This window comes from Capra hircus, chromosome 4 (genome assembly GCF_001704415.2).
Source record: "Capra hircus breed San Clemente chromosome 4, ASM170441v1, whole genome shotgun sequence".
In the NCBI taxonomy this organism is placed as follows: Eukaryota; Metazoa; Chordata; class Mammalia; order Artiodactyla; family Bovidae; genus Capra; species Capra hircus.
This window is the reverse complement of record NC_030811.1, coordinates 71863031-71885154: the sequence shown is the minus strand read 5'-3', so window position 1 is coordinate 71885154 and position 22124 is coordinate 71863031. Positions and strand designations below refer to the sequence as shown.

The 22124-nt window shown below is 36.9% G+C and overlaps 1 protein-coding gene across 1 annotated transcript in view; it reads right to left on the bottom strand.

Annotated features, from left to right (window-relative positions):
- The window catches only part of COG5 (component of oligomeric golgi complex 5), a 282487-nt gene that overhangs the window by 93294 nt on the left and 167069 nt on the right, over positions 1–22124 (bottom strand). The window contains exons 9-10 of the mRNA XM_005679133.3: positions 21821–21933; positions 17624–17701 (exon numbers count right to left, since the gene is read on the bottom strand). Of these exons, the coding sequence (XP_005679190.2) occupies positions 17624–17701; positions 21821–21933 (191 nt within the window). The remainder of the gene's footprint in view (positions 1–17623; positions 17702–21820; positions 21934–22124) is intronic.

Below are 22124 nucleotides of genomic sequence, written 5' to 3'. Positions count from 1 at the left end.
ATAAAATGATTCCTGTCCTTTTAAAATCGTGGTTAAAAAACACAAAATCTTAGCCACTTTGAAGATGACAGTAGTATTAATTCCATGTACCTTGTGCAACAGATCCCTGCAATTTTTCCATCTTGCAAAACTAAAACTCTGTAACTAATGAACTACTCCCATTTTCTTTCTCCCCCAGCCCTTGCAAACTACCTATCTACTTTCCAAGAACTTACCTATACAAAACATATGTGTTTTTGTGATCAGACTGTTTCATTTAGCATGATGTCAAGATTCAACCATCTTTAGCATCTTGTTAAAGACTAAATAATATTCCATTGCATCTATGTACACATGTATTTCTGTGCCTGTGAAATATTTTCTTTTTTTTTTTAAGTGACATTTTAAAAAATTTATTTGCTTTAATTGGAGGCTAGTTACTTTACAATATTATAGTGGTTTTTGCCATGCATTCACATGAATCAACCATGGGTGTACATATGTTCCCCATCCTGAACCCCCCTCCTACCTCTCTCACCATCCCATCCATTAGGGTCATCCCAGTGCATCAGCCCTGAGCACCCTGTCTCATGCATCAAACCTGAGCTGGCGATCTGTTTCACATATGATAATATACATCTTTCAATGCTATTCTTTCAAATCATCCCACCCTTGCCTTCTCCCACAGAGTTCAAAGACTGGTCTATACATCTGTGTCTCTTTTGCTGTCTTACATATAGGGTCATTGTTACATTCTTTCTAAATTCCATACATATGTGCTCAGTTGAGTTCAGTTCAGTCGCTCAGTCGTGTCTGACTCTGCCACCCCATGAATCACCGCACACCAGGCCTCCCTGTCCATCACCAACTCCCGGAGTTCACTCAAACTCATGTCCTTCGAGTCGGTGATGCCATCCAGCCATCTCATCCTCTGTCACCCCCTTCTCCTCCTGCCCCCAATCTCTCCCAGCATCAGGGTCTTTTCCAATGAGTCAACTCTTCACATGAGGTGGCCAAAGTATTGGAGTTTTAGCTTTAGCATCAGTCCTTCCAATGAATACCCAGGACTGATCTCCTTTAGGATGGACTGGTTGGATCTCCTTGCAGTCCAAGGGACTCTCAAAAGTCTTCTTCAACACCACAGTTCAAAGGAATCAATTTTTCGGTGCTCAGCTTTCTTTATAGTCCAACTCTCACATCCACACATGATCACTGGAAAAATCAAAGCCTTGACTAGACGGACGTTTGTTGGCAAAGTAATGTCTCTGCTTTTGAATATGCTGTCTAGCTTGGTCATAACTTTCCTTCCAAGGAGTAAGCGTCTTTTAATTTCATGGCTGCAATCACACCATCTGCAGTGATTTGGGAGCCCAAGAAAATAAAGTTAGCCACTGTTTCCCCATCTATTTGCCATGAAGTGATAGGACCAGATGCCATGATCTTAGTTTTCTGAATGCTGAGATTTAAGCCAACTTTTTCGCTCTCTTCTTTCAATTTCATCAAGAGGTTCTTTAGTTCTTCTTCACTTTCTGCCATGACGGTGGTGTCATCTGCATATCTGAAGTTATGGATATTTCTCCCAGCAATCTTGATTCCAGCTTGTGCTTCCTCCAGCCCAGCACTTCTCATGATGTACTCTGCATAGAAGTTAAAGAAGCAGGGTGACACGATACAGCCTTGACATACTCTTTTTCCTACTTGGAACCAGTCTGTTGTTCCAGGTCCAGTTCTAACTGTTGCTTCCTGACCTGCATACAGATTTCTTAAGAGGCAGGTTAGGTGGTCTGGTATTCCCATCTCTTTCAGAATTTTCCAGTTTATTGTGATCCACACAGTCAAAGGTTTTGGCATAGTCAATAAAGCAGAAATAGATGTTTTCCTGGAACTCTCTTGCTTTTTCCATGAGCCAGCGGATGTTGGCAATTTGATCTCTGGTTCCTCTGCCTTTTCTAAAACCAGCTTGAACATCTGGAAGTTCACGGTTCACGTATTGCTGAAGGCTGGTTTGGAGAATTTTGAGCATTACTTTACGAGCGTGTGAGATGAGTACAATTGTGCAGTAGTTTAAGCATTCTTTGGCATTGCCTTTCTTTGGGATTGGAAAGAAAACTGACCTTTTCCAGTCCTATGGCCACTGCTGAGTTTTGCAAATTTGCTGACATATTGAGTGCAGCACTTTCACAGCATCCTCTTTTAGGATTTGAAATAGCTCTACTGGAATTCCATCACCTCCACTAGCTTTGTTCGTAGTGATGCTTCCTAAGGCCCACTTGACTTCACATTCCAGGATGTCTGGCTCTAGGTGCGTGATCATACCATTGTGATTATCTGCATCATGAAGCTCTTTTTTGTACAGTTCTTCTGTGTATGCTTGCCCCCTCTTCTTAATATCTTCTGCTTCTGTTAGGTCCCTACCATTCATGTCCTTTATTGAGCCCATCTTTGCATGAAATGTTCTCTTGGTATCTTTAATTTTCTTGATTTCATATGGCAGTTCTATTTCCAGTTTTTTAAGGAATCTCCACAATGTTCTCCATAGTGGCTGTACTAGTTTGCATTCCCACCAACAGTGTAAGAGGGTTCCCTTTTCTCCACACTCTCTCCAGCATTTATTGCTTGTAGACTTTTGGATAGCAGTCATTCTGATTGGCGTGAAATGGTACCTCACTGTAGTTTTGATTTTAATTTCTCTGATAATGAGTGATGTTGAGCATCTTTTCATGTGTTTGCTAGCCATCTGTATGTCTTCTTTGGAGAAATGTTTGTTTAGTTCTTTGGCCCATTTTTTGATTGGGTGGTTTATTTTTCTGGAATTGAGCTGCAGGAGCTGCTTGTATATTTTGGAGATTAATTCTTTGTCAGTTGCTTCGTTTGCTATTTTCTCCCATTCTGAAGGCTGTCTTTTCACCTTGCTTATAGTTTCCTTTGTTGTGGAGAAGCTTTTAATTTTAATTAGGTCCCATTTGCTTACTTTTGCTTTTATTTCCACTAGTCTGGGAGGTGGGTCATAGAGGATCCTGCTATGATTTACGTCAAAGAGTGTTTTTCCTATGTTTTCCTCTAGGAGTTTTATAGTTTCTGGTCTTATGTTTAGATCTTTAATCCATTTTGAGTTTATTTTTGTGTATGGTTTTAGAAAATGTTCTAGTTTCATCTTTTACAAGTGGTTGACTAGTTTTCCCAGCATAACTTGTTAAAGAGATTGTCTTTTCTCCATTGTATATTCTTGCCTCCTTTGTCAAAGATAAGGTGTCCATAGGTGCATGGATTTATCTCTGGGCTTTCTGTTTTGTTCCATTGATCTATATTTTTGTCTTTGTGCCAGTACCTTATGACTGTAGCTTTGTAGTATACCTTGAAGTCAGGCAGGTTGATTCCTCCAGGTCCATTCTTCTTTCTCAAGATTGCTTTGGCTATTCGAGATTTTTTGTATTTCCATACAAACTGTGAAATTATTTGTTCTAGTTAAATTATTTGCTCTAGTTCTGTGAAAAATACCGTTGGTAGCTTGACAGGGATTGCACTGAATCTATAGATTGCTTTGGGTAGTATACTCATTTTCACTATATTGATTCTTCTGATCCATGAACATGGTATATTTCTCCATCTATTTGTGTCATCTTTGATTTCTTTCATCAGTGTTTTTTAGTTTTCTATATATGGGTCTTTTGTCTCTTTAGGTCAGACAGTTCGATTGCTTCTATCTCTTGGCTATTATGAATAATGCTGCAATGAACATGGCGAGGCAAATCTGTCTTTAAGATCCTGTTTACGATTCTTTTGGATTTCTATCTCCAGAAAAGAGATTGCTGGATTATATATTAATTCTCTTTTTACTTTTTTTGAGAAAACTCTATACTTTTTTTCTTAGCAGCTGCACCATTTTACATTCCTAATAACAATGTACAAGGGTACTGATTTCTCCACATCCTCACCAACACTTGTATTCTGTTTTGAAAAGTTATGCTAATCAGTGCATGTGCTATCTCATTATGATTTTGATTTGTACTTCCTGATGATTAGTGGTGCTGATGATCTTTTAATTTGCTTGTTGGTCATTTGCATGTCTTCTTTGAAGAAATGTCTATTTGTACGTCTATTCAAGTCCTTCACACATTTTTTTAGTTGAGTTACTTGGTTTCTTGTTACTGTTGTTGAGTTGTAGGAGTTCTTTATATATTATGAACATCAACCCCCTATCAAATATATAGCTTGCAAATATTTTCTCTCATTCTGTGGGTTGCCTTTTCATTCTATTGTTTCCTCTGTCACAAAGAAGTTTCAAAGTTTGACGTACTCCTCTTTTTGCTTTTCTAGCCTGTAATTTTGGTGTTATATCCATGAAATCACTGCCAAGTGCAATGTTATGAAAATTTCCCCCTGTTTTCTACTATGAGTTTTAAAATTTTAGTTCTTACATTTAGGGTTTTAATTCATTTTTAATTCATTTTTTAATACAGTAGGGTTTTAACTCAGTTTGAATTGATGTTTTAATACAGTTTAAGGTAAGGGTCTAATTTCTTTATTTTGCACAGGAACATCCAATTTTCCAGCATCATTTCTAGAAGAGACTAGTAATACAAGGTTTGTGTGACCCTCTTTATTCTACATGCCATTATTTGTCTTTTTTTAATCTGAAATTAATACTGTCACTATTGCTTTCACTTAGAAATGTTTATCAATCCATTTATTTTATTCTTTCTTGTTTGTTTTTTGATGTGACTCATACAAATCTATTTTATTTTTAAACATTGTTTTGTCTTTTAATAAGGAAACTACAAACCTATTTAACTAATAGGTTGTTTCAGCTTTTACCATCTCATTGTATTTCCTTTGTTTTCTGTATTTGTTCTGTGGATTGTTTTTGTTTGCTTTTATCTTCTCTAGAGGCTTTTCATTTATTCATTTTGGATGTGTCATTATCTATTCCTACAACTAACCATAAATTCCTTTGAGGCAAATCATCTCTGTAACTCTACAGAATTACTGAAATAGATTCCTAGAAATAACAGGAAATCTTCAAGGCTTTTTTATAATTGCCAAAGTAAACAAGAAAATTATAAGACATAGACACGCCATTTTAAAAGAAAACATAGGGTCCCAGATAATCTGGTTACTTCTTCCTTTTTAGTGACAAGTCACTTAAAACTTCAAAGCCAAAAAGTATGTACTTTTAACTTATTCAGAGAACTCAGTGTCCATGCTCTAGAATGTATGTGAACCTTGGCTAAGAAATTGATGTTCTCTGAATATCCATTATGTAACAGGCATTGCTGAATGTTATCTCACTTAAATCTTACAACAACCACTAGAGTATAAGGTCCACAATAGTAGAGGCCTCATTTTGTCTTTTTTACCACTCTAATTACAACATTGAGACTGTGACCTAGACATAAAGGCACATAATAAATATTTATTTTGAGAGTGAGCAGATGACATTTTTATGTCCCTTTTCAGAGTAAAAGGACTTCCCTGGTGGCTCAGACGGTAAAGCATCTGTCTACAATGCGGGAGACCTGGGTTCAATCCCTGGGTTGGGAAGATCCCCTGGAGAAGGAAATGGCAATCCACTCCAGGACTATTACCTGGAAAATCCCATGGACAGAGGAGCCTGGTAGGCTACAGTCCATGGGGTCACAAAGAGTCGGACATGACTGAGCAACTTCACTTCACTTTTCAGAGTAAAAACAAAGGCCAAAGAGAAAACGTGACTTGCTTAGAATGACACAGAAAGTGGGAGAGCTGGGATTTGATCTAAAGTCTGTTTGGTTGAAAGTATTGTGTGTGCTAAGTCGGTTCAGTCATGTCTGATTCTGTGCACCCCATGGGCTGCAGCCTGCCAGAATCCTCTATCCATGGGATTCTCTAGCCAAGAACACTGGAGTGGGTTGCCATGCCCTCCTCCAGGGGATCTTCCTGACCCAGGAATCAAACTCACGTGTCTCATGTCTCCTGCATTGGCAGGTGGGTTCTTTACCACTGGTGCCACCTGAGAAGCCCCTATCAAAGTATTAGTCCCCTTTAACTTAACTTACAAAACCTTATATGGTATGATTGATAAGAAGTCCAGGGGTCCCCAAGGGGAGAGGGGTCTGGAATTCTCAAAGAGGAGGAAAGGAAAAACTTTTCTTTCTCTCTACTTTTCTTGGTCTTAGTCACATAAAACGTTTTTATCTTTAAGCCTGGAACTGATGATTACACAACCAACAACTCGGTTTGGATTCTGTACTAAGGATTATACAGCAGTGTATCCTGCTTGAGGACAGTTTCTCCTTCCTGAAGGCCTTCTGGCTAATCCTGTTATCTTCAAATGTGGATTGTGGGAGTGTGTCTCTTTGCAACCTCTGAACATTGTTTTGACTCACTGTAATAACTAATTGGAGAGTATATAACTCCATTGCTAACACTAGTAAGGTAATCTTTCTGCCCCCCTTCTGATGTCGATGTCAGAAGCTTTCTCTATCCCTTTTATACTTTAATAAAACTCTATTGCACAAAAGTTCTGAGCGATCAAGCCTTGTCTCTGGCCCCAGATTGAATTCTTCTCTTTCAGAGGCCAAGAATCCGGGCGTCTTTTCGTGTGTCAGCAACAACCTTTCAATTGTCCCAGTCTATTTCTTTTGTTACACCCCACTGAGTCAAAGATTCAACCACACTCCATTTCTTTCAGGCTCTTGAAGGTTCTTTTGTAGTTTCTCCCAGTTATTAGCCTTTAAACTAGAACCTTCATTAGTCAATTTAGGTATCATTTCTCTTGGTTCCCCTATGTTTGGTGTGCTCTATTAAATACATCTATTGCACCCCATATTCCCCATAATTACATTTTCCCATTTAAATAAAGGAACAGGACAGTGGTCAAGAAGAGGAAGCCTGAAAGTAGGGTATTAAAGTTCAAATCCAGACTCTACCACCTCTACTGATAGAACCTGTAGGACATCTGAGTGAAGATGATCTAGGACATGGAAAAGATACAACTCTCTTGCTTAAGAATAAAATCTAAGCCAGAGAAAGAAATTTAGGTGATATCATCATCTGGAGGTGGTAGAAACTATTAGAATGTGTGAGCTTTTCTATGGATTGCGTATGGCATAAGAAGAAAAGGATAGGATCCAGGGGAATAACACTACTTAAAGGCTGGGAAATAAATAATTTAGAGTGGAGAAAGACAAGTGGGTAGAGCTTGGGCACAAGTTAGTGATTGATGAAACTGAATGATGGATACATAGGGAGTCACTGCCCTATATTTTGGTTCTATTTTAGCTTTTATTTGAAATGTTAATAATAAAATGTTTTTAAAAGAAGGTCAGGTGGAGGTAGAGGAACTGATGAAGGATTCTGAAAAGATGCAGTATTTGTGAAAGGGGAAAGCAGAAGTCATTACTACCTCAAAGGAACAAAGTGGAGTAAGCACAAGGATTTGGTAGTTGGGGCATCATAATTCTTTTAGTAAGAACTGTTTTGGTGGAGCAGAAGCTTGATTTCAATGGTCTGGAACAAAACAAGTAAGAAATAGAGATACCAAGTAGTTTATGGAAATCTTGGGATGAAGGGAAGAAATGCTTACAGAGAAGTACAGGACCAAGGATTTTGCTCTGGTTTTGGGTTTAGATGGTAGGTCCTTGGGAGGAAGTAAGTGGGAAAGGTGGATATTGGAGAAAGCAGAGCGTGCCCCAGACACGGATAAAATATAGAACACAAACAAAAGTAGAAGGACAAGTCTGAGAAAAGAGAAGATACAACCAACAACCTAAAACAGTTCAAAGAAGATGATACAATCTTTGATACAGAAAGGGAAGGCAAGGAACAATTCAGAGAGATTTTTTTAAGGCAGTAAACTATACTCCTAGGGTCACAAAGAGTCAGACACAACTGAAGCAACTTAGGACAGACGGACAGATGAACTAGATGAGAGGGAACCAGGTGTAATTAAGTTATAATCAAAGGACAAGAGGAAGTCAAAGGTTTGGCAACAAGTCAGTGCCAGAGATCTCTGTGGAGAGATCACATTGTAAGAAAGCCTGAAGACTCGATTAAAAAAACCAAACAGATATGAATTTTATATTAGCTCTTAATCATCTTCTGGATGAAAGCAGAGGGAGCCTAGGGAAGCAAATATAAAGCAAAGAAAAAAGTTATCTTTACTGGAAAAGAGCCTTCAGGGAGCAACATTTTGCTCTAATTACAATAAAGGAAGGTACAGAAATTCAGTAGGGACTTTAAGATGAACACCAAAAAGCAAAATGAGAACACCTATGCAACCAAAAGAATTCCACTTAAAATCAAAATGCTGGCTTTTATATGCATATTGTTCTAAAATAAAAGAATATTTATGGGACAAGCTACTTGTTGTTTTAAGAAATGAGGGCTTAGATAAGGTGGCAGTGGGAGAGGTGAAAAGTAGACAGATTTCAGTTAACTTCTGATGACTGAACAAATAGGACTTGTTAAAATGTATGAAAATGTAGAGCTAAATAGAAAAAACATACACAAAATATTAACATAAGTTATCTCTGGGTGACAGGCTTAAACATGATGCTTCCTTTATTCTTTTTAATTTTTTAGAGGAGTAATTAAGATAATCTAACTTAATTCTAAAGGCAAGAATAAATTCTTGAGGTAAAAAGTTCAGTACTGAAATACACATGGAAAAAACTTAAAAGTTCTTCAAATTCAAATCCCTTATCCCACACTTTTTCCCCAGAGATCATCAAGATAAAGGGTTTTAAAGTTACAGGAGCTAAAAATAAAATAAAGGGTTTTAAAACCCTTTCCACATAGCTCACTGTAGTGTTTCTCAAGCTTTCATTTCATTATTTCCCCTCAAAAGTGAAAACTAATTAATTATACATATGTAATATATATTATACTAAAATAATTATTCAATGTAACTGAACTTAATTTAAATTTAACTTAGTCTTTCCCTAATGACAGATACTAAATACTAAGGAGTAAGATTTGGTGCAGCAGAATTGAACTCTGGAGGGCACTCAAAACCACTGTAATATATGATGGTTTGTATTTATCCTTCTCCCCAAAAAACAGAACTATTTCTTCCTCTTGGGGTCAATACTTCCCTTGTTGAGAATGCATGGTGGACCGGTGTTGTAAATACACTATCAGTCAAATTAGATTTAGTATGAACCATATTCTCCTTCAAACTTTTCCCCTGGCTTCCTTTATCATATTCCATATGACTTCATTCTCTTGAGGTACTCCCTATGGCATCCTCTGTTACAATGTTTCCTAAACTTAGGGAATGTAAATTATTTTTAAATACACATTCTAATATATGTTTACTTATTTGTTTAAAGTGATATATCTGTTGTTGTTGTTTAGTCGCCACATCATGTCCAATTCTTTGCGACCCCATGCACTACAGCCCACCAGGCTCCTTTGTTCATGGGATTTCCCAAGAATACTGGAGTAGGTTGACATTTCCTTCTCCAAAATTATAAATTAATACTACTATATTAATAAAATATGTGCAATATAAAATGTACAAAAAATAGTTTAAAGGATGAAACTTGAAAAAAGGATGGGTAGAAATTAGAACTGTCTTTTTCCATGTAAAACTATATACACACTTTGGAAAAAGCAGAGCTCTATATAAATCTTATATGTTGCATTTTCAAGGTACATTTCTTTTCTCTCCATAGCCAATTCTACCTATTACTATGGCTTTGACCACCATCTATGAGGTTCAGTTCAGTTCAATCACTCAGTCATGTCTGACTCTTCATGAACCCATGGACTGCAGCACACCAGGCTTCCCTGTCCATCACCAACTCCCGGAGCTTACTCAAACTGATGTGATGTCATCCAACCATCTCATCCTCTGTCACCTGCTTCTCCTTCTGCCTTCAATCTTTCCCAGCAACAGGGTCTTTCCCAATGAGTTACTTCTTTGCATCAGGTGGCCAAAGCATTGGAGTTTCAGCTTCAACATCAGTCCTTCCAATGAATATTCAGGACTGATTTCTTTTAGGATGGACTGGTTGGATCTCCTTGCAGTCCAAGGGACTCTCAAGAGTTTTCTTAAACATTACAGTTCAAAAGCATCAATCCTTCAGCACTCAGCTTTCTTTATAGCCTAACTCGCACATCCATACATGACTACTGGAAAAAAACCATAGCTTTGACTGGATGGACCTTTGTTGGCAAAGTAATGTCTTTGCTTTTTAATATGCTGTCTAGGCTGGTCTAGGTTTTCTTCCAAGGAGAAAGTGTCTTTCAAGTTCATGGCTGCAGTCACCATCTTCAGTGGTTTTGGAGCCCAAAAAATAAAGTCTGCCACTGTTTCCATTGTTTCTCCATCTATTTGTCATGAAGTGATGGGACCGGATGCCATGATCTTAGCTTTTTGAATGTTGAGTTTTAAGCCAACATTTCACTCTCCTCTTTCACTATCATCAAAAGGCTCTTTAGTTCTTCGCTTTCTACCATATGGGTGGTGTCATCTGCATATCCAAGACTACTGAATTTTTCCCGGCAATCTTGATTCCAGCTTGTGCTTCATCCAGCCCACCATTTCTCATGATGTACTCTGCATATAAGTTAAATAAGCAGGGACATCTCCCAAATTTATGTCTCCAGTGGATGCCTCTTCTGAGCTCCAGACTCATATATTAACTGAATCTTCCTTTGAATGTGCCATGAGCACTTGAATACTGAACATATCTTCCTTGTTTAACGTGCTTCTCAGTTTACGGTCTCAAGTGAAGTTTACTGCTATCCAACAGAACTCTTGTCAAAACTGAGTATACAATATCAGCCTTGACACCTCCTTCTCTATCTCACCACTTCTAATGTATCACTAAGATGTGTTGGTGTTATCTCCTGAATAATTCTCAAATCAATGCAACTGTCTCCATTTTTACTGGCATTAATGTAAATTACTGCTGTAGGCTGTTTTGTCTTGACAAAATTCATATGTTGAAGTCCTAACTGAAATCAACCATACATGAAAATGTAATCATATTTGGAGACTGGGTCTTTAAAGAAGTAATTAACTTAAAACAGTCATTAGGGTGTCCTTATAAGAAGAGGAAATCTGAAACACAGACACATACAGAAGGAAATGATGTAAAGACACAGGGAGAAGACAGCTCTATGGACATTTGTCTACAAGTCTTTGGATATATTCTTTCATTTCTCTTGGATTAATAACTAGGGGCTTATTTTAAGTCATATAATACATATATGTTTAACTTTTTAAGGAAAAGCCAAATTGTTTTCCAAAGTGGTTGTACAATTTTACATTTCCCTTCAGCAGTATATGAGAGTTACAGTTGCTCCATATCCTCATCAACACATGGTATGTTCAGGTCTTTCAACTTTTAGATATGTACTTAAATGACAAACATCATTTTAACTTTTCACTTCCAAACTGGAAGTTTTTATTTCTTTTTCTTTCTCATTGCACTAGTTAAGAAAATGTTAAGCAGAAGTAGTAAGAGCACAGAGAATACTTGTCCTCCTACCTGATCATTTCTTAACGGTCACTTGTCATTTTTTTATTCCATCTTTACTTCTAAAACCTATGCAGGTATTCTAGATTCTTTATCAATTAATTCTAACATCTGAAGTCCACAGCATCCTTCAGAAGTTCTTTAGGAGTCTAAAACCTGTTTTTCATTGTGTTTATTTTTCCTGCTGACTCTCAATCACAGATTCTAGTCTATTTATATGACTGGTGATTTTCAACTATGAGCTCATAGTTGGATGACCTTAACGTGGAGAATTCTGACAGCTAAAACTAGAAATGCTTTCCTCTACAGAGGATCTGCACTTGCTTTTTGGAAAGCAGGTACTGTTGCCAACCAAGGAACATGTTAGCCAGCATCATAGGTCTCAAGATCTCAGGAGGTGTAATCCAAGGTTCATTCTCCCACCATGCTAGAGACCCAGAGCTTAGTGGACTGACCCCATCATTGACATGAACATTTTACTTCAGAGCAACTCAGCATTTACAATGACTTAGAGCTCACAGATCTCCACTACAGTTTCAACTACTTTATCTGCTTATGCGTATCTGCATATGCATATGCCCCTCAGAGATTCCCTTACTTTTGGCAGGGCCAAAAGTGCATTAAACATTATGCTTTTCTAACATCTAAAATTTGTTTTAGCAGGGAGAGGGCTCTTAAAAATAACTCATCCTCCATGGAAGCAACCTAGATTCCCATCGGCAGGCAAATGGATAAGAAGGCTGTGGTACACATACACAACGGAGTATTACTCAGCCATTAAAAAGAATGCATTTGAATCAGTTCTAATGAGGTGGATGAAACTGGAGCGTATTATACAGAGTGAAGTTAAGTCAGAAAGAAAAACACCAATACAGTATGTTAACACATATATATGGAATTTAGAAAGATGGTAACGATGACCCTATATGCAAGACAGCAAAAGAGACGCAGATGTAAAGAACAGACTTCTGAATTCTGGGAGAAGGCAACAGTGAAACGATTTGAGAGAATAGCATTGAAACATGTATATTATCATATGTGAAACAGATAGCCAGTCCAAGTTTGATGTATGAGACTGGGTGCTCAGGGCTGGTGCATTGGGATGACCCTAAGGGATGGGATGCGGAGGGAGGTGGGAGGGAAAGTCAAGATGGGGAACACATGTGCACCCATGGCTGAGTCATGTGAATGTATGGCTAAAACCACCAACATATTGTAAAGTAATTAGCCTCCAATTAAAATAAATTTTTTTAAAAATCAAAAAACTAAAATGTATTTATATCATGAAAAAATAAATAAAAAATAACTTGTCCTCAAGATAGTAAAGCAAAAATCTTCTAAACCTTTACAGTTAAGAGTATTTATTGATAACAAATGACTTAAGACATACAAATTGGCTTACTACCACTTGTTTTTTATTTTTTAATCAAATTGGGATGCCACTGATAAATGAGTTAAACATTTTGCTCATTTTTCTCTCTAAAAATATTTCATATTTGGGTGTCCTAAAATTTTTTTGAGTCTTAAATGCTATTATCAAATTATTTAATACATTAAAAAGGGCAAAAGAAAACCCATTCTTTTTCATAGTTAAAATCCTTGTTAGTACTACAGCTGCTCAAAATGCTGAATATATTCCAAATATAGCCTAATGCATCCTACACACATGATTAAAGGATTCTGTTCAATGATAAAAAAAAAATGCTGCCTTAGAAAATAAAGGTATCATATCTACACCCCCACATACAGCTAAACTGTCTTAATTATGCACTTAAGAATCTACAACCTGTTTGCTACTGTTTGGATCGTGAATGATTTGTCAATACCTTGGTACACTCACTTTCAAACAAAGTGCTACATATAATATTGATGAGTATACAGCGATCCTAGAACTTTTTAACTTTAAAAGTTTTGAAATTTTTTTAAAAGCTGCCAAAATTGAATTTTTGATGTCTAATCAACAGTCTAGAAATCTTGTTTAAACTGAGAAGATATATCCATTCAACTAACCTTTGGAAATAAAAATAATAAGAGAAAAGAAGTATTTTGCACAGTTAAATCATATAAATAATTAATATAACTGTAAGCATAATTGTCTTTTCAAATTTACAGAATGAACTGAAATTAACAGACTAATTTTATAAGTTAACCAGAACATTCATTAAATTAAGCAGAAGCAGAATTAGTTATCTTAATTAAGGAAAAGTTTTCAAAAGGCTCTACATTAACTATATATTCTTAAGATTTGTTATACCTGATATAATAGGCCCAATTTTATTTTATACTCAATACATTTATGCCCCTTTTACACTACAATGTATTATTTATAGCATGATGAACATTTACTGCAAAACATTCTGAACTAATAAAGCATTCCAGAAACTATGTACAGGTCTATCAACTGAAATCAGATACCATAGCAGACAACAAAGCACATTTGGCAATACTAACTTCAAAACTAAAAGTTTTAAAAGTAAACCCATTTGTTTTTTTGCCTAATAAAATATAAACGATTTAACAATTCTCATAAAATCTCACAGAACTGAATGAAGGAAAATCATCACTGTTTCTACAACTGCAGAATTACCAAATGTTAGATCATAAACTTGTGATTCTTTAGTGAAGTGAGACATATAATCATGACACATTTACAGTGAATCCTTGCTATTGTCTTATTTAAGGAAGCAACAATTCTTAAATTTCTGAAACTCAGCATAAATTAATATACTTGCATATCATGTTATCAGAACTGTTAAAAAAAAAACTGACCTTCGTGCACACTGAAGTTCTTTGTTACCATGCACATGGGAAATTTCTAACCCCTAAATAATTTAACTTTTAAAGTTTAAAAAAGATTGAAATAAAAATTAGGATAGCAAATTATTGATCCAATCTCTGAATTAAGTCTACATTATCTAATTTTCCCTCAGAAAACCTCAGTTCAATGGGTAATATTATCACCCTCATTTGATATCTCACATTCTGAAACATTATAAGACCTACCCAAGGTTGCATAATCAACAAAGGAAATCTCAATTCTGTCTGACACTAAAGTCCAAGGACCCAGTTCTTAATCACTGTATCATACTTCCTTTAACATTCCTTGACTAGATGTTCAGAAAGGTAACCTTTAAATTAAATATCTGGCTATTCAAATGATTTTTTTTTTAAACTATCCTTAATCCAATAAAAATTATTTTAGAATATTTTAAGATTTTTTTAACCATTTGTATTGACTGTAAGAGATAAATTTTAAATAATGAACATGGCAAGGCAGTTAATTTTTTTCATATAAAGTCTTAGAAACTTAACTAATCAAGCTTTTCCTATAAATATATTCTTTTTAAAATTCATAGGAAATACAAAATAAATCAATGACATACCACTACACACCTACTAAAATAGATAAAATCCAAAACTCTGACAATATCAAATGCTGACAAAGATGTGGAGCAATAGGAACTTTGTTTCTTCGCTAATAGATATGTAAAATAATACAGCCACGATGACAGATAGTTTGGCAGTTTCTTACAAAGCTAAAAATACTCTATAATATACAGCAATCATGTGCTTTGGTATTTACTCAAATCAGCTAAAAGTTTATATGCACACAAAAATCTGCACATGAACATTTATAACAATTGAAATCATAATTGTCAAAAATTGGAAGTGACAACACATCCTTCAATAGGTGAATGGGTAAATAAACTAGGTCTATGGACAAAGTAAAATATTATTCAGTGACTAAAGGAAATGAGGGATCAAGCAACAAAGACATGAAGAAAGCTTAAATGCATACTACTAAGAGAAACCAGTATGAAAGGCAACCAACTGTATGATTCCAATTATATGATATTCTATAAAAGATAAAACTCTAAAGACAGAAAAAAGATCAGTGGTTGCCAGGGGTTAAGAGAGAAGTGTGGAAAGGATGCAAAGGTGCAGCACTGAGCATTTTTAAGTGTACCTTTTTTGAATGATACTATACACCCACTAGATTATAGAAAAAGCAAAAAATATCTACTTCTGCTTCACTGACCACACGAAAGCCTTTGACTATGTGGATCACAACAAGCTGTGGGAAATTCATAAAGAAATGGGAATACCAGACCACCTTACCTGTCTCTTGAGAAACATATATGCAGGACAAGAAGCACCAGTTAGAACTGGACATAGAACAATGGATTGGTTCAAAATTGGGGAAGGTATATATCAGGGCTATATACTGTCACCCTGCTTATTTAATGTACATGCAGAGTACATAATGTGAAATGCCAGGCTGGATGACTCACAAGCTGGACTCAAGACTGCAGGAAGAAATATCAACAACCTCATATGTGCAGATGATACCACTTTAATGGCAGAAAGCAAAGAAGAACTAAAGAGCCTCTTGATGAAGGTGAAAGAGAAGAGTGAAAAAGGTGGCTTAAAACACAACATTAAAAAAACAAAGATCAAGTCATCCGGTCCTATCACTTCATGGCAAAATAGATGGGGGAAAAGTGGAAACACTGACAGATTTTCTTTTCTTGGGCTCCAAAATCAGTGTGGATGGTGATGGCAGCCATGAAATTAAAGGATGCTTGCTGGGCTTCCCTGGTAGCTCAGTGGTAAAGAATTTGCCTGCCAAAGCAGGAGACACAGGTTCGATCCCTGATCCGGGAAGATTCACATGCAGTGGGACTTGTGCCACAACTACTAAGCTTGTGCTCTAGAGTCCAGGAGCTTCAACAACTGAAGCCCATGTGCCCTAGATCCCAGCTTCACAACAAGAGGAGCCAGTGCAATGAGAAGCTCACCACAACTAGAGGAAAGCCTGTGCAGCAATAAAGACCTAGCACAGCCCAAAATTTAAAAAAAAATTATTTTTTAAAAAATGATGCTTGTTCCTTGGAAGAAAAGCTGTGACAAACCTAGACAGCATATTCAAAACCAGACGTATCACTTATCCAACAAAGGCCTGTAGTCAAAGCTATGGTTTGCCAGTAGTCATGTAGAGATGTGAGAGTTGGACCATAAAGAAGGCTGAGCACCCAAGAATTGATGCTTTCAACTGCTGTGCTGGAGAAGACTCTTAAGAGTCCCTTGGACAGGAAGGAAATCAAACCAGTCAATCCTAAAGGAAATCAATCCTGAATATTCACTGGAAAGACTGATGCTGAAGCTGAATCTCCAATAATTTGGCCATCTGATACGAAGAGCTAACTCACTGGAAAAGACCCTGATGCTGGGAAAGACTGAAGGCAAGAAGAAAAGAAGGCAACAGAGAATGAGATGGTTGGATGGCATCACTGACTTAATGGACATGAGTTTGAGCAAACGCAGGGAGTTGGTGAAAAACAGGGAAGCCTGGTATGCTACAGTTCATGGGGTTGCAAAGAGTCGGACATGACTTAGCAACTGAACAATGAACAACAATCATGGTGGAGACAGGAAATTACATATTTGCATAATGCCTTAGGCATCCTGCATTGGTGTGGTACATTTGTCACAACTCATGACTATGAGTCCAGGAGACTGATAAATGACAGAAGGGAAACTTTACAATATAAAAAAATAATACATTAATGTGCTCTATAGGAAAAACTAACAATTGAATGGATCATACCATCTTCAGAGAAGACATTATATGACAGTTTAATAACCACTAATTAAATCTCTCATACACCAAAAATTTTCATCTTAGTCTCTATCAGGACATTGAAAACTTTCTAATGAATTAATTTATTTTAATTGGAGGCTAATTACTTTACAATATTGTGGTGGTTTTTGCCATACACTGACATAAAATCAGCCACATGTATACACGTGTCCCCTATCCAGAACCCCCCTCCCACTTTCCTTCCCATCCCATCCCTCTGGGTTGTCCCAGTGTACCAGCTTTGAGTGCCCTGTTTAATGCATCGAACTTCCACTGGTGATCTATTTCACATCATTTGTATGACAGAAAATGGGAAATTACTATATGCAGTTCAGAAATTAGTCTATAAATAGAATCATTTAGCAACTACTCAATAAACAAACATGCAAAGAAAATCTGTGGCTATCAAGAAATACATATTCTTTTAGCTATTTGACATGTAGTCTCTCTGTAAGACAGGAACACAAATAATAATGGCTCATTATCTTTCAGTATTTCTTAATAAAGAGACAAAAATACTTTCATTTAGACATACCTTAACTATTTCTTCAATGAAACAAATGTGAGAGACAGGATCCCTCTTCTTGGCTAATATTTTTTGTAGATGTTGCACCTAAAAGGAAGGAAAAGAGGGAAAACATATATAACTGAGTATTTTCAAATGTAACAAGCACAGAGTACAGGTACTAGAAACAGTCAGTCAGTTCAGTCGCTCAGTCATGTTCGACTCTTTGTGACCCCACGAATCGCAGCACGACAGGCCTCCCTGTCCGTCACCGTCTCCCGGAGTTCACTCACATTCAACGTCCATCAAGTCAGTGATGCCATCCAGCCATCTCATCCTCTGTTGTCCCCTTCTCCTCCTGTTCCCAATCCCTCCCAGCATCACAGTCTTTCCCAATGAGTCCACTCTTCGCATGAGGTGGCTAAAGTACTGGAGTTTCAGCTTTGGCATCATTCCTTCCAAAGAAATCCCAGGGTTGATCTCCTTCAGAATGGACTGGTTGGATCTCCTTGCAGTCCAAGGGACTCTCAAGAGTCTTCTCCAACACCACAGTTCAAAAGCATCAATTCTTCGGCGCTCAGCTTTCTTCACAGTCCAATTCTCCCATCCATACCTGACTACATGAAAAATCATAGCCTTGACTAGACGGATGTTTGTTGGCAAAGTAATGTCTCTGCTTTTGAATATGCTATCTAGGCTGGTCATAACTTTTCTTCCAAGGAGTAAGAGTCTTTTAATTTTATGGCTTCAATCACCATCTGCAGTGATGTTAGAGCCCAAAAAAATAAAGTCTGACACTGTTTCCACTGTTTCCCCATCTATTTCCCAATCAGATGCCATGATTTTCATTTTCTGAATGCTGAGCTTTAAGCCAACTTTTTCACTCTCCTAGAAGCAGTAAGGGAAGGGAAAAAGCATTTTGCTAGAGCCCTTACACACATCATAATTAGTTAAGGAGGTATTTTATTTTATTTTTTTAATTTAATTTTTTTTTTTTTTTTTTAGTTTTTTTGTTTTTTAGTTTTAAAATCTTTAATTCTTACATGCGTTCCCAAACATGAACCCCCCTCCCACCTCCCATAACATCTCTCTGGGTCATCCCCATGCACCAGCCCCAAGCATGCTGTATCCTGCATCAGATATAGACTGGCGATTCAATTCTTACATGATATTATACATGTTAGAATGCCATTCTCCCAAATCATCCCACCCTCTCCCTCTCCCTCTGAGTCCAAAAGTCCGCTATACACATCTGTGTCTTTTTTGCTGTCTTGCATACAGGGTCGTCATTGCCATCTTTCTAAATTCCATATATATGTGTTAGTATGCTGTATTGGTGTTTTTCTTTCTGGCTTACTTCACTCTGTATAATCGGCTCCAGTTTCATCCATCTCATCAGAACTGATTCAAATGAATTCTTTTTAACAGCTGAGTAATACTCCATTGTATATATGTACCACAGCTTTCTTATCCATTCATCTGCTGATGGACATCGAGGTTGTTTCCATGTCCTGGCTATTATAAACAGTGCTACAATGAACATTGGGGTACATGTGTCTCTTTCAATTCTGGTTTCCTTGGTGTGTATGCCCAGCAGTGGGATTGCTGGGTCATACGGTAGTTCTATTTGCAATTTTTTAAGGAATCTCCACACTGTTCTCCATAGTGGCTGTACTAGTTTGCATTCCCACCAACAGTGTAAGAGGGTTCCCTTTTCTCCACACCCTCTCCAGCATTTATTGCTTGCAGATTTTTGGATCGCAGCCATTCTGACTGGTGTGAAGTGGTACCTCATTGTGGTTTTGATTTGCATTTCTCTAATAATGAGTGATGTTGAGCATCCTTTCATGTGTTTGTTAGCCATCCGTATGTCTTCTTTGGAGAAATGTCTATTTAGTTCTTTGGCCCATTTTTTGATTGGGTCGTTTATTTTTCTGGAATTGAGCTGCATAAGTTGCTTGTATATTTTTGAGATTAGTTGTTTGTCAGTTGCTTCATTTGCTATTATTTTCTCCCATTCAGAAGGCTGTCTTTTCACCTTGCTTATATTTTCCTTTGTTGTGCAGAAGCTTTTAATTTTAACTAGATCCCATTTGTTTATTTTTGCTTTTATTTCCAGTATTCTGGGAGGTGGATCATAGAGGATCCTGCTGTGATTTATGTCGGAGAGTGTTTTGCCTATGTTCTCCTCTAGGAGTTTTATAGTTTCTGGTCTTACATTTAGATCTTTAATCCATTTTGAGTTTATTTTTGTGTGTGGTGTTAGAAAGTGATCTAGTTTCATTCTTTTACAAGTGGTTGACCAGTTTTCCCAGCACCACTTGTTAAAGACATTGTCTTTACTCCATTGTATATTCTTGCCTCCTTTGGCAAAGATAAGGTGTCCATAGGTGTGTGGATTTATCTCTGGGCTTTCTATTTTGTTCCATTGATCTATATGTCTGTCTTTGTGCCAGTACCATACTGTTTTGATGACTGTGGCTTTGTAGTAGAGCCTGAAGTCAGGCAAGTTGATTCCTCCAGTTCCATTCTTATTTCTCAAGATTGCTTTGGCAATTCGAGGTTTTTTGTATTTCCATACAAATCTTGAAATTATTTGTTCTAGTTCTGTGAAAAATATGGCTGGTAGCTTGATAGGGATTGCACTGAATTTGTAAATTGCTTCGGGTAGTATACTCATTTTCACTATATTGATTCTTCCGATCCATGAACAAGGTATATTTCTCCATCTATTAGTGTCCTCTTTGATTTCTTTCATCAGTGTTTTATAGTTTTCTATATATAGGTCTTTAGTTTCTTTAGGTAGATATATTCCTAAGTATTTTATTCTTTTCATTGCAATTGTGAATGGAATTGTTTCCTTAATTTCTTTTTCTACTTTCTCATTATTCGTGTATAGGAATGCAAGGGATTTCTGTGTGTTGATTTTATATCCTGAAACTTTACTATATTCATTGATTAGCTCTAATAATTCTCTGGTGGAGTCTTTAGGATTTTCCATGTAGAGGATCATGTCATCTGCAAACAGTGAGAGTTTTACTTCCTCTTTTCCAATTTGGATTCCTCTTATTTCTTTTTCTGCTCTGATTGCTGTGGCCAAAACTTCCAGAACTATGTTGAATAGTAGCGGTGAAAGTGGACACCCTTGTCTTGTTCCTGACTTTAGTTGAAATGCTTTCAATTTTTCACCATTGAGGATAATGTTTGCTGTGGGTTTGTCATTTATAGCTTTTATTATGTTGAGGTATGTTCCTTCTACTCCTGCTTTCTGGAGAGTTTTTATCATAAATGGATGTTGAATTTTGTCAAAGGCCTTCTCTGCATCTATTGAGATAATCATATGGTTTTTATCTTTCAATTTGTTAACGTGGTGAATTACATTGATTGATTTGCGGATATTGAAGAATCCTTGCATCCCTGGGATAAAGCCCACTTGATCATGGTGTATGATCTTTTTAATGTGTTGTTGGATTCTGATTGCTAGAATTTTGTTGAGGATTTTTGCATCTATGTTCATCAGTGATATTGGCCTGTAGTTTTCTTTTTTTGTGACATCTTTGTCAGGTTTTGGTATTAGGGTGATGGTGGCCTCATAGAATGAATTTGGAAGTTTACCTTCCTCTGCAATTTTCTGGAAGAGTTTGAGGAGGATAGGTGTTAGCTCTTCTCGAAATTTTTGGTAGAATTCAGCTGTGAAGCCGTCTGGACCTGGGCTTTTGTTTGCTGGAAGATTTCTGATTACAGTCTCAACTTCCGTCCTTGTGATGGGTCTGTTAAGATTTTCTATTTCTTCCTGGTTCAGTTTTGGAAAATTGTACTTTTCTAAGAATTTGTCCATTTCTTCCACATTGTCCATTTTATTGGCATACAACTGCTGATAGTAGTCTCTTATGATCTTAAGGAGGTATTTTAAATTTTCAGAGATTTTAAAAAAAGCTGCCCAAGATCACACAACTTTGAATAACTAAGAATTAACCCACAGCTCAGCAGGTAGATTCTGGTTGCAATGCAGGAGACACAGGAGACGCAGGTTCAACCCCTGGGTCAGGAAGATTACTGGAGGAGGAAATGGCAACTCAATCCAGTACAGAGGACTGCCCCATGTTTCTCAATCATCAATAGAGGAGCCTATTGCACTATAATCCAAAGCGTTGCAAACGGTCGGATACAACTAAGCACACAGCACGCTCATAATTAATACTATTTTTCACTCTCTCAAATATTTACCTGACCACAAACAGTAAAAATATGATCCACAAGTTTCTCCATATTCGTCCAGAGGGAAGCACGAAAAGCTGCAGTGTTCCCTGGAGTTGGCATGGTAGATCGTCCAGGTCCCCCTGTTTATGAGAGACAAAAATCAAGCAAACTAAAATCTTTCAAATTTAACAAAATGTATGCTATTATGAAAAAAGCACATATAGGCTACCAAATGAGAAGTTCCTTTATGAAGAAATAATAATTTATCATGAGTGATATAAAACAGAATCTTAACCTTTTGTTTTTAAGAAAGGAAATAAAATGACACAGA